At 41.7% G+C, this 12,229-nt stretch overlaps 1 protein-coding gene and 1 non-coding gene across 13 annotated transcripts in view; one reads left to right on the top strand and one right to left on the bottom strand.

Moving 5' to 3' along the window:
* Window positions 1–12,229, top strand: part of FNBP1 (formin binding protein 1) — a 111,295-nt gene that overhangs the window by 52,928 nt on the left and 46,138 nt on the right. For all 12 annotated transcript variants that reach the window (XM_025051172.1, XM_025051171.1, XM_025051168.1 and 9 more), the window contains exons 5-6: window positions 6,887–6,949; window positions 7,360–7,464. In XM_025051172.1, coding sequence (XP_024906940.1) covers window positions 6,887–6,949; window positions 7,360–7,464 — 168 coding nt within the window. The remainder of the gene's footprint in view (window positions 1–6,886; window positions 6,950–7,359; window positions 7,465–12,229) is intronic.
* Window positions 2,125–2,243, bottom strand: LOC112484852. The gene has a single exon (XR_003048260.1). It is a non-coding gene; the product is annotated as a 5S ribosomal RNA (ribosomal RNA).

The following is a 12,229-nucleotide window of genomic DNA, read 5'->3' as shown; positions in this document are numbered from 1 at the left end:
CGGGAATATTTAAAAATTGATATTAGAGGCTATAACATTCTTCTTAAAGTTAGGTGTTGGATCAGTCCTATTTCCGAACCTTATGAAAGGATTTAATTTCCTCTAAGGCAGTTCTGCAGCCCAGGCTGACTCCAATATGTCTAGATCACGTTTTTGCAAGAGATTACAGCGAATAGATATATTTAGCATGAAAGACGGTAAAAACTACAAGTTTACATATATATATGTGTATACACACACACACACACACACACACACACACACATACATAAAATCAAGCTAATTACAAATCTTCTGATCTATGTCCCACTGAGACCCAGCTGTGGATACTTTGTCGTAAAGCCACAACATCTGGAAAGAAAAGAAAACCAAGGCAGCTTTTAAATCTCGTGAGCTGGCAAAGGAGCCCTGGGTTTTCATAGCCGCCCTTCCTTGTTGGTGTTATTGCATTTATTTCAGTAAGTTTTAAAAAAGCAAGGCGTCCCACGATCTTTCGGTGGTTGGTCTATCGCTTGGGTTACACGGATTACAACACACACTAATATCCCCTGGGTCCATGCATCTCTAGAAGGTGTGTCTTATAGTGTTATATCTTTTTGGATTTGGAAGAACTTGGGATGGGAGCATTCTGTTCGTTATGGCCCTGTCACCACGGTGGTTCTGTCGCCTGCAGAACCGTTGGTCTGGTGAAGCAAAGAAATTTTATTTCATCATTTATGGGATAATATATTTTATTATCAGGATACTTAAGTTCTGTCCTTGATTTTGTGGATTTGAAATGCGACTTTGGGTTCGTATTTCTCTCTCGTAAGCTGGAATGAGACCTTCTTTTTCTTCTAAGAATTGTGAGGATTACTCGAACAATGTTTGTATCTCACCTGACTCTCCTGTATCCGGTCACCCCATGGCACCAGAGTCAGCGGAGGCTCCGGAGCCCAGCAACAGTGGGGGTGATGCCCCAGAGCTGGGTGTTGCCCCAGACCTGTGTGGTGCAGCGGCCTGTTAACCCATCCAAAACCAAGCCTGGGGTCCCCCAAACCTCTTTATCAGTCCCGTCGTAACCTGCGTGTCCTTCAGACAGTAAGTGGCCCTCCCTTTTAACCTACTTGTTCCGGCCCAAACCCTGGGACTTCCAGGACTGCCGTCCCCTGGTGTCCCGTCTGCACAGTATCAAGTCCTGTTGGCCCTCCCTTCAGTAAATGTTCTGAATCCGAACACTTCTCGCCATTTCCCCACGTCCACCCCTAGTCCAGCCCCTCGTCGTCTCACCTGGAGGACTGTCTCAGTGACCTCCTGATTCATCCCTCTAGGCAAATGCAGCCTCTTCCCTGGTCCCCTTGCCACTCCTGCCCCCATTCAGTACATTCTCCATCCAGCAGTCTGCACAATCTGATAATGATGCAGATCGGACCGTGTCCCTGCCCTTCATAAGTCCTCCAGTAGCTTCCCACCACGCTCACGGCTTGGGAAGCTGTCCCGGGCCAGTCCTGGCCTGCATCTGCCTTGACCCTCGCTTCGGTCTCATGGCACTGGCATGAACACGCCAAGCCCTTCCGCACGTCAGAGCATCTTTAGCTGCTGTTCCCGCCGCCTGGGAGGCTGTTTCCCCAGACCTTTTCAAGTTCACGCCTACCCTTCATTCAAGGTTCTACTCAAACATCTTTCCAGACCAGCCTGCTTAAAATGCCGCCTACACCCACCTGCCTCCGTCTGTTCGTTTAACCTCTTTCTTTTTCTTTCGTCCACTGTGTCCACTGTTTCACCAGGACAGAGACTTTGTTTTAGTCATACCTAGAGTGACACCCTGCACGTGTGAGCGTGCAGTTAACATGTGTTGAATGTTTAAGACCTTTCTGCCCGAGGAAAGGTTACTGTCCCTAAGTTTCACCCACCGACCCGGCACTGCATCTAAAACTTATAGGTGGCCACTCTTCCTGGTTTTGGTTTGGAAAGTGACAGCTTTATACTCTTGGGAGGAGGGATCAAGTGAGAAATGGGAGTTATTACTGCTTACTGTTGGTCTTTTTTTCGTTTTTTTTTAGGTGAGGCAACCCACGGTTGACCTCACAGATTGCAAGGACCTCGTCAGTTTACAATCCCTTATTTTTAGTTTTTTATTTTTTATGCCTACAGCACCTGGTCTTCCTAGGTGGTCTCCCATCCAAGTACTAACCAGGCCCGACCCTGCTTAGCTTCTGAGATCAGACCGGATCGGGCTTGTTCAGGGTGGCATGGCCGTAGACCCGTTGGTCATTTTAAGATCCTTTCATCCTAAGACTTAATTGGGATTCTTCAGAGGAATTAGAACTTTAAGGAATATGAAAGAAGGGATTATTCTGAAGAACAGACAAAGGACTCTGGGAGTCCCACGTAAATTGTAGATGTGGAGTGTTCCAGTTAGCAAAAGCCAGCAGGATCAGAGGGACAGCGGGGGAAGGACAAAGAGCAAAGGCTAGGATCCCAGTGCCCAGATGGTCAGTGTTATGATGGCTGGAGTTAAGCCACTGAGCATGACAGTGGCAGGTAGGCATTTTAGGAACTTTAAACAAGTCCATCGAGAAGGAATTCTTGTTATAAATGAATTTGGGAACATAAGCCTTACTGAATAAAAGCAGAATGCCACTCCTGTTATGAACGTTTCTGGGTTTATGGTGTGGGATTTCAGTGAGGGGGTGAAATGCTCCTTTGAGCCAGTCTGAAGGTTTTTCACAGTTTTCCTACACAGTCCACATAAATATCTAAACCACAGAGATTTATCGTCACATCAATTAATCCCCAGTCAGGCTTAGAAGCCCCTAGTGTTCCAACCCACCACACTGTGGGTTTTCAGGAAGTTACAGTATTTGTCACAGACATGTTTTCTGGACGGTCCTTTTTTCTTTGCCCTTTTCAAGTCTTTGTGTTCCTTTGTTTTTATCTGTGGACTCTTGAGTTTTATTTAAAATTCCAGATGGTTGACTGTCCTCAATTGAGTGTTTATTCTTTTTTTTTTTCCCCAGTTTTTTTTTTTAAGTAGCTGCCATAGTTTCCTTTATTAAGGAGTTTTAAAAATTAGTAGCCTATTATATATACAGTAAAAGCGAGCAGCTGTTGTACCTAATTGTAGAGTGTGAATAATAAACATTCTCACAGTTTGTGCCGCCTAGGTATAATTTCTTATAGAGCAGTAAAATCTTCTTAAAAGCTTTATCCTTGTCGTATTTTTATTTAAGTTAATGCTTGCTTATTTTAGGTTCCCCATGATTTTTACCTTAGCTACCCTAGTCACAGGGAAATTTCCGAAAGATTTCTGAAGGATGATTCTATTCGTATGTTTTTAAGGGTCAACCGAAAATTCGAAATGAAAAATAAGTGAGTTTAGCCATCCCCCGGATAACCATCAGGCATTTGAAAAAGTTTCATTATGTTTGGAGAGAAACTCAAGAAGCATCTTATTACAGGAGAAAGTAGGAGCGTTTCTCTGAGTCTCGAGATGGCATTTCCTGTCTCTCCTGTGACAGGAGAAAAGATCTGTGATGACTTCACTCCATGGGGCCCGGAGAAGTGTTTATTATCTTTTTTTCCGAGAGAACAATTGCTCTTTATGAAGCGCTCGGAGGCACACTTTTTAGATACACACTTGCTCACTGTCCAGCGAAGAAATGCTTTGCCATTGTTCATAAAACAGCAAACACATCTGGCAAGCCGGTTTGTTCAATTTTGTAACCGTTGAAGTAGCTTTTCCGACGAAAGGAGGGAAGATAGTGCCGCAGACGAATGGCAGCTGCTATCTAGGTCACGGTGTGCTCAGCGCCAAGGGAGGCTTTGGCTCCATCCGTTCGTTTCCTAAGGGATCAGTGGCGACCGCGTTTGTTGTGTGTGTGTGTGTGTGTGTGTGTGTGTGTGTGTGTGTGTGTGTGTGAGAGAGAGAGAGTTGTAGCCCATAAATTCTGGAGGAACACGTTATGAAAGAAAGATGAGAAGGAAAATCACCGACGCCTGATTTTTTTTCCCCCTACGTCACATGAAATGTTACCGTTACAAGTGGAGCTTTCAGAGACTTGGTTTAGTCTGACAGCTCTTGAGTGAAAACTCACCAATAAAGTCAAGGTCCACGTGGTGCTTGCAAAATAAATTCGTGCTTATTCAATAGATAAATGGAGGCGGGGCAAGAGACTTTATGCTGTGGGTTTTCTATCAGAATCCTCCCTCGTGCTGCCAAAAGGTGACCTTTTTTCAAAGACTGTCGTCTTCAGAGAAGGCTCCTGTGATGAGAAAGCCAGGCCACCGTTTCCTGCGCTGCCTCTGTCACTTTCTCCGTGTTCTCGTTGGCGGGTTTCCTCTCTCTACCCAGGGACCTTTTGTTTTGTGAAAATGTTCATTTTGAAGAGTTGCTGTAGAGCTGGAGCGTCCACCTACAGCACGGCTCTGATTTGGTGCTGAGGTTCTGTTTTTTTTGGGGGGGTTTTTTGGTTTTTTTTTGTTTTTTCCTTTTCTTTTCGGGGCCATCTTTGAATCCCAAAGTAAAATTTGGGGGAACGGTGAAATCCTCGCAGCAAACTGCAGGACACGGGGATCCTGCTTGCGAAATAGGGATCGTCCTCTTGACAGTTTGAAAGAAGTCGCGTTTCTGAATGGACGGGGACTCCCAGGACCCGAGGCGCCTCACTGAAGAAAGGGCCCAGCTGAGCCTGGGCCGCTCTGCTCTCCGGGAGCCTGTCCCTGGGTGTCCCAGTCTGCCTGGCTCGCTTCACCCCCCCCTGCCCCAGCACCTCCCTCGCTTCCTCCCTCCATTTTTTTCTAAAGGGCCAGTCTGTGGCTTTCAGAAAACCTGCTTGCACTTTCTACTTCCTCCGAAGTTCAAGGCTTTCCTAACTCTGCCCTCGGCTCTTTCTCTCATCCTTCTCCCGCGGGCCTGGTCCTTTCTTGCGTGTTTATCCCTACCCTCCGACGCCATCTCTTTTCTCCCTCGGATTCCTGTGTCTGTTTGTGGGACTCGAAGAAATGAAGCCCCCAGGGGGCTCCTCTGGGGTTCAGAGAAACCAAAACATTGCTGGATGGATGACACGTGCTGGGAAGGGGCGCTTAAAAGACAGAAGCATGACCTCGAGAGAGAGAGAGAGACAATTCCCTTATAAAGGAGCCCTGTTCTTGGGGGAAAAAAAAAAAAGTCTGATTTCGTCTTCTCCTCCCCAGCCTCCCAGGAGGCGGCTATCTGTTGTGACTCAGCCGAGCCATGGGTGCCAAGGACGTGGTGTGATTGGAAGCTCTGAGGGGCCCGCGTCGTCGCTGTCCCTTTCCCACTCTGCCTTCCCCGTAGCAGACCCCGCCACCCGAGCTTACCTGTCAGTCAGCACACAGCTAGCACATTCAGCCCAGTGACTGAAGGCAGGTCGTTTACTGAAAGGGGCATTTAGGACGTTGTGGAGGGCTTCCGGAGAAGCGGTAAGGGACAGTGAGGACGCCAGGGCTGATCACAGGGAGGAGCCACTGTGGCCCCAGGTCTCCGGGCAGGGGGTGCCGTGTGGAGCTTCACAGCGTAGCTCTGGGGGGGGCTGCCTGATCAGAGCTGTGGCCTGGGGTGGAGGGACCCCACCAGCCTAGAGCATCTGAGTTAGGGGAGGCTGCGGGTGTAAATTCCCGCCCTCTCCAGAGGGCGTAGCAAATCGAACAGAGCCAGAAGACGCCTGCTCAAAGGGTCACCCCGATGTCTAGGTGTCCCACAGCCCGCCCACATCGGGTTTGATGCATCAGCACATCCTGCTGGTGTTCCTGAACAAAGGACACCAGAATCTGACCCTCTGTCTCCACCTGCGCTGCTACCTTGTGGTCCCAGTCTGTCATCTCCAGGGGTGGAGAGAGCCTCCTACCTGGTACCTTCCTTCACAACGTGGCACTTCTATACTCGGAGTCGTCCGAGGCTCCCCAGCCTGTTCAGACAAGAAGCCCACAAGACCCTCCACGGTCTGCCTCTCTTCTTCTCCAACCCCTAATAGTCTTGAGGTTCATCCTGGTTTTGTCCCCTGGTGTCCTTGCTGGTCAGCGTCAGGCACATACCTGCCAGAGGGCCTTTGCAGATAGCAGGGAGGTGAATTTAAAGTTTCAAAGAGTCTAAGTAATGGAAACATCCATCTACACGACACTCTGACACAGATGTTTGTAGCAACATCGTAATAGCCCCAAGTGTCCGTCAGCCGATGAACGGATAAATGAATCGTGTTCTATGTATATACAGTAGAGTGTCGCTTGGTAATAAACAGGAATAAAGTACCGATACACGTGACAACGTGAATGAACCTCGAACGCATGATGCTGTGTGAACATTATGAAATAACGAAAGCATTAATACCAGTCCCAAAAGACCTCGTACTGTACAATTCCATTTATATGAAACATCTCAAATTGGCAAAACTATAGAGACAGAAAGTAGATTGGGTGGTTGCCTAGGGCTGGGGGGAACTGGGGGATAAGAGGGTGACAGCTAAGAGGGACAGGGTTTCTTTTGGGGGTGACAGAATATTCTAAAATTGATTGTAGTGATGGTTGCATAATTTTGTGACCATACTCAAAACCATTGAATTGCACAATATGAATGGGTGAATTGTATGGTACGTGAATCGCGTCTCAAAGCAATTAGAAATAAAAGATCTAAGTAATTCTCTTAGTAAAACATTCTCAGCATTTTTACAAGTGGCATGTGTAAGTCTTAAAATACAGTGTAGCTATTCCATTTTCATTTCTCCTTTATTTCTTAACTCTTAAATTTCTCGAGAGCACATCTGCTGGATATTCCGTATTTAACTATTATTTAAGTGGATGTGTTTTTTTTTGTTTGTTTTTTATTCTCCAGTGTTAGGATGAGAAAGAGCGTGTACTAATTAATCACTGGTGCGTTTCTCGCTTCTAGCACTTTCATGAAGGACGGAAGGCCCAACAGCACATAGAGACTTGCTGGAAGCAACTCGAATCTGTAAGTGAAAAACGAACAGCTCAGGAAATGTCTGGATAGGTTTTCTGATTAGAATTTAATTTAAGCTTGAATCAATCAGTGCAGAACAAGCAAAAACCGTAAAGAAATGTCTTTAGAAATTTTTCCAATTCCAATGTAATATTTCTAGAAACTTACCTAAGGTAAAATGTTAATCCAAAAGAGCTCAAGGAGAGTATTTTTCTAAAAATCCCATGGAAAGAACAAAAATTAGGCAGTTGAGGTGAACGTAAATGCAGATTTTAAAATAACTTCCTGAAATTATGACTTAGAACAAATCAGTTCAGAGAAGAAAACTCTTTCGGAGATTTAAGTAAGATTGTATCTGTTGATAGGATCTCATGGTTTCGTTAATAACTACTTTCCCCACCACCACGTCCCTCTGCTTTTAGAGTAAAAGACGATTTGAGCGGGATTGCAAAGAGGCTGACCGGGCACAGCAATACTTTGAGAAAATGGATGCTGACATAAACGTTACGAAAGCAGATGTTGAAAAGGTAAGGTGAAAGTGAGTTTTTCATTTCCCCTTTTCCGATGCTAGTCACATATCCTCCCAGAGGGTCGGTCCCCAAGTTCTCCTTTTGATGCAGCCACAAAAGGCCACTCAACTTGGGATCATTTTCAGTTTGCGTCAGCTGTCACGGGGACCAGAAGCGAACGCTCGGGGACTCTACAGTGTTAGGATTGAGCAGCTTGCGTATTTGTTCAGCCACCGGGATGATAACATGGAGACTTAGACCCCGAACGCACCGTGGGGAGTGGTGTTTGGAGAGTGTGGCTTTCTCTTAATGGCTTTCAAAGAGAAAGTCGCCCCCTGCAAAGCTGGAGCAGACCGTTCAGTGGCCAACGGGAAGAGCTTGGCCGCTTAAAATGCCTTAGTTAGAAAGATAAAGAGCCCCCCACTACTGGCCTGACTTCTGATTCATTCGGGTTGATAGCAGGTTGTGTAGTTGAAGGCTGGCATTTGTAAGTCCTCTCAAAAGCTTTTCCCTAAATGGACTTGTATTGGCAATTAGGAATACTATAAAGCTTGTACTGTATCTTCTTGTGGTTTCGTGTGTGCTTTTCCCCTAGAAGCTGAATTTTCTTTTTTATAAAAGTCATCAAATGTGGTATAAACAAAATTAGGCTGTAAAATAACAGTATTCATTGGTTACTGCCCACGGCTGTTTTGGCATGAGCAGGCTCCTGCTTTACTGAAGGAAGAGCCTTGCCTTTTCATGGATTTCTTGTACTTTTGCCAGATTAGTTGGAGATGAGATTAGTTGGCATATAGCGTGAATTAGTTATTTAGTTATTTGCCGAATTCTGCCAGATTTCTTACTTAAAGCGTGGGTATATATATTAGTATGCCTGCGTCTAAAATTATCTAATATAGTAAAATACACATTCTCAATATCTATATTTGATCGTGAGTGGGGATATTTACTTTACCAAACGATGTACTAATATGCTGGAAAAATTGCCATAAATTACCATAAAATTGTCAGAAGTCCTCATTAAACGGCAACTCCCCAAACTATTTAAAACGTTATTCAACTAAAATAGATTGACTCAAAGTTTATCAAACAAACATTTGAGATTAAAAGCAGTGTATGTGTCCCAGAAACACATCTAGCTCAAATGTATGCATTCTTCGTCAAATATTTTATTATCCTAAATGTAAAATTGGAGTGCTTTTTATTCATCGAAAGATTTTTTAAAGGAAATTACTTCTGTGGCCTTTCCTAAGTATAAAAGCTGTCCACCCTCATTATAGAAGTATCTGAAAATATAAAGAATGTAAAGAGGGAGAAAAATATTAAAACATCTAACTATGATTAATAAAAGGTACTTTACTTTTCAGAGCCTTTCCTCGAAAAAATTCTGTATGCTATATATGTAGTGTGAAGAATGATAACAAAGGTATATCTATCTTAAGAAATAACATCTTATTGGTGCCTTTGAAGTCTCCCTCCCTAACCTTATTCTCCGTACCCCCACCTTACAGTAAACTTCATCCTAAATTTGCATTTAGTCATTTCCTTGCTATTCTTCATAGCTTTGCATGTCTCCCAAGAGTATATTTTATAATTGTGCCCCTTTTTTCACCTTTATTATAAACAAAAATCATACTTTTATTTTAATTTCTTCTGACTTGATTTTTTTCATTCAGTGTTATGTTTTTTATTTAATTCACGTGGAGTATGGGACACATGACTTTCATATATTAATATTAGAGCCCAATGCCTTGGTAAACTCTTTTTATTTCTGTTTTTGGGATTTCTGTAAAGATAGTCCTATCGCCAGCAAATTATGACGGTTTTATTCCTTCTTTTTTAATCTTTAAGCCTTTTATTTATTTTTCTTATCTCGCTCTGCTGTTTATGACCTCTATTACACTGGTAAAGCAGTAATCATGGACTTCCTTATCTCGTGCTTGATAATAAAGAGAGTGCTTTAGCGTTTCCCCATTAAGCATGATTGTAACATACACTTTATCAGGTTAAGGGATTGTCCCTTTTCTTGTTTTGTCAAGAGGTTTTTTTTTTTAAGCCTGATACCGAACGTCATCAAATACATTTTCTACTTCCTTTCATCCATTAATGTGATAGATTATATTCATCAATTTTCTTACATTCAACCAAATTAGCATTCCTGAGACAATTCCAACTAGGTTATGATGATTATCCTAAATGTTGTGTGTGTGTGTGTGTGTATGTGTGTGTGTGTGTGTGTACATACATATACATATATGTATATACACATACATATATATAACTGAATTTGTTTCGTTAATATTTTAGTCAATATTTTTGTATCAGTAGTCACTGAAATTGGTCTATAATTTTTGTTGTCTTAGTTTTTTTCTAAATAATCAACATTTTATAAGAGATTTCAAAAATGAGTAAAAATGTGTTTCAATTTATGCACATATTTACTCTTCCCAGTGTTTTGCGTTCCTCTTTATAGATTCAGATTTCCATCTAGTATCAATTTTTTTTTTTATCCTAGAGAACTTTCTTTAACATTTCTTCATAAGCAAGACTGCTGGCAATGAGTTATCTCAGCCTTAATCTAAAAAGATATTATTCTGCTTTCATTTTTTGAAAGATACTGGATATATAATTCTAGGTTGCTGGATATATAATTCTAGGTTGGTCGTTTTTCCTTTCATTTCTTAAGGCTGTCATTGTCCTACTTTACTTGTTTTGGATTGCTGCTTTTTTCTAGTTTCTGAAATAATATATGTGAGATGAAATGAACCGTTCTTAAATGTTTTGTAATACTGCATTGTGGGAAAGTTTCTAACTACTGTCTGCTTCTTTGGTTGACCCTGGGGTTATATGTTTCTAGAAATATATCTATTTCATCATAAGTTTTCAAAAGTATTGGCTAAAAGTTGACTGTAATAGTCTCCCTTAATTTTTGCTGCATATGTTGTAGCCCCTTATTTATTCTTACTATTGTTTATTTATACCTTTTTTCCTTCTGGGGAGGAAACTGTTTTTCTAAAAAAAATTTTTTTTACAATTTTCCAAGAACCAAAATATATCTTTGTGGTGCTTTTCTTTCTTATTCGTATTTTCTATTTCATTTAGTTTCTTTTTTCTTCTTCTTCATCTGTCTTCAGATTTATTGTATTGTTCTTTAAATTTTTCTTTCTTCAGATGCTTACTTCATTTCAGCTTTTCTCCTTTTCTAATATAAGTACTTAACAGATTTCCCATTTAAGTACTGATTTATCTGCAACCCAGAAATTTCGACATATAGTATTATTATTGTTCTTTATTTCCAGACATTTTCCATTTCTCAGTGCTTTGATTTGTAGCCTGGATATTTTCACATATGTATTCAACCTAAACTGTAAAGTAAATTGGGATCTTTACCGATGTCCTTGTAAATTACACGTTCGCTAAAACCAGCTCCTTTTTGAGTATTGCAATCGATTTGGTTCCACTACACAAATTAGGCTTTAGTAATTTTACACAGTTCTATAAGTAGACTTTCCATGTTCTTTGTTCGCCATTTCTTTTCATATCTGGGATCTTATTTCTTCTTTCCAAAGGACCCTTTAGAAGTTCCTTTAGCAGAGATTTATTACAATAAAATCTCAGTTTTTGTTTTGACTGAGCTCTCTTTATTTTACTCTCATTCTCGAAAGCTGATTTCTTGATGCATGCAATCCAAGGTTGAGTCTCTTGCACCTGGAGGAACTTATTCTACCATCTTCTGACTCTCATTTGTGGTTGAGAAGTCAGTATAATTCTTAATCCTTTGAAGGTAAGCTGTCTTTCCTTCTCGCTAGCTATTAAGATTTTTTTTTTTTTTTTTTTTTGGTCTTTGTTCTTCTGAGATTTCACTGTGACATACCTAGGTGTAGATTTCTTTTTTTAGCTTCCTTTTGGTTTATTGGGCTTATTGACTCCAGATTGGAGTTTCCTAAACTTGTTTATCCCTCATTCTATTATTTCCTCTAGAATTTAGATTATAAGGTATAAGTTAAAACTCCTACTGTATGTCTTCTACACCCATTAACTTTTATTTATATCTCTCATCTCTTTGTCTCTCTTTCTGCTATGTTCTGCATAATTCCTTCAGATATGACTTTCATTTCACGAATTCTCTCTTAAGCTCTGTCTAACCTGTGATTTAACACATCCGTTGAGTTTACAATTTTGTTCGTTAAATTTTTATTTCTAGAGGTTCCTTTCAGTTCTCCTTAAAATCTATATTGTCATTTTGTTATTTTCTTATTACTTTGTCACATTTTTGTACCATGTTTTGCTTTTTTAAACACATATTGAACATACTGATTTTATAGTTCCTATTTGATTGATTTCAGTATCTACAATCTCTGTGGGCCTAAATCTTCGGTTTGTTGTTCCTGCTTGTTTGTGGTGACTTGCTTCTTCGTGTATTTTTTTGGGGGGGGGCGGTAAGGCAACCCTTGGATGACCTCACAGATTGCAAGGACCTTGTCAGCTTATAATCCCTTATTATTATTATTTTTTTACACCTACAGCACCTGGTCTTTCTAGGGGGTCTCCCATCCAAGTACTAAGCAGACCCAACCTTGCTGAGCTTCCAAGATCAGACGGGACCGGGCTTGTTCTGGGGGGCAGGGCCGTAGACCCCAATCGTATTTTTACGGTTTTATTTCATCGTAGTGAGAACACTTAACGTGAGACCTGCCCTCCCAACAGAATGTTAAGGGTGTCATACTTAAGTGTTAGGTACAGGTTACAGGCAGATGTCGACGGCTTTTTCATACTGCCTAAG

This window comes from Pteropus alecto, unplaced genomic scaffold, assembly GCF_000325575.1.
Source record: "Pteropus alecto unplaced genomic scaffold, ASM32557v1 scaffold67, whole genome shotgun sequence".
Lineage (NCBI taxonomy): Eukaryota > Metazoa > Chordata > Mammalia > Chiroptera > Pteropodidae > Pteropus > Pteropus alecto.
The sequence above is the reverse complement of the archived record's forward strand: the minus strand, read 5'-3'. Positions and strand labels throughout refer to the sequence as shown.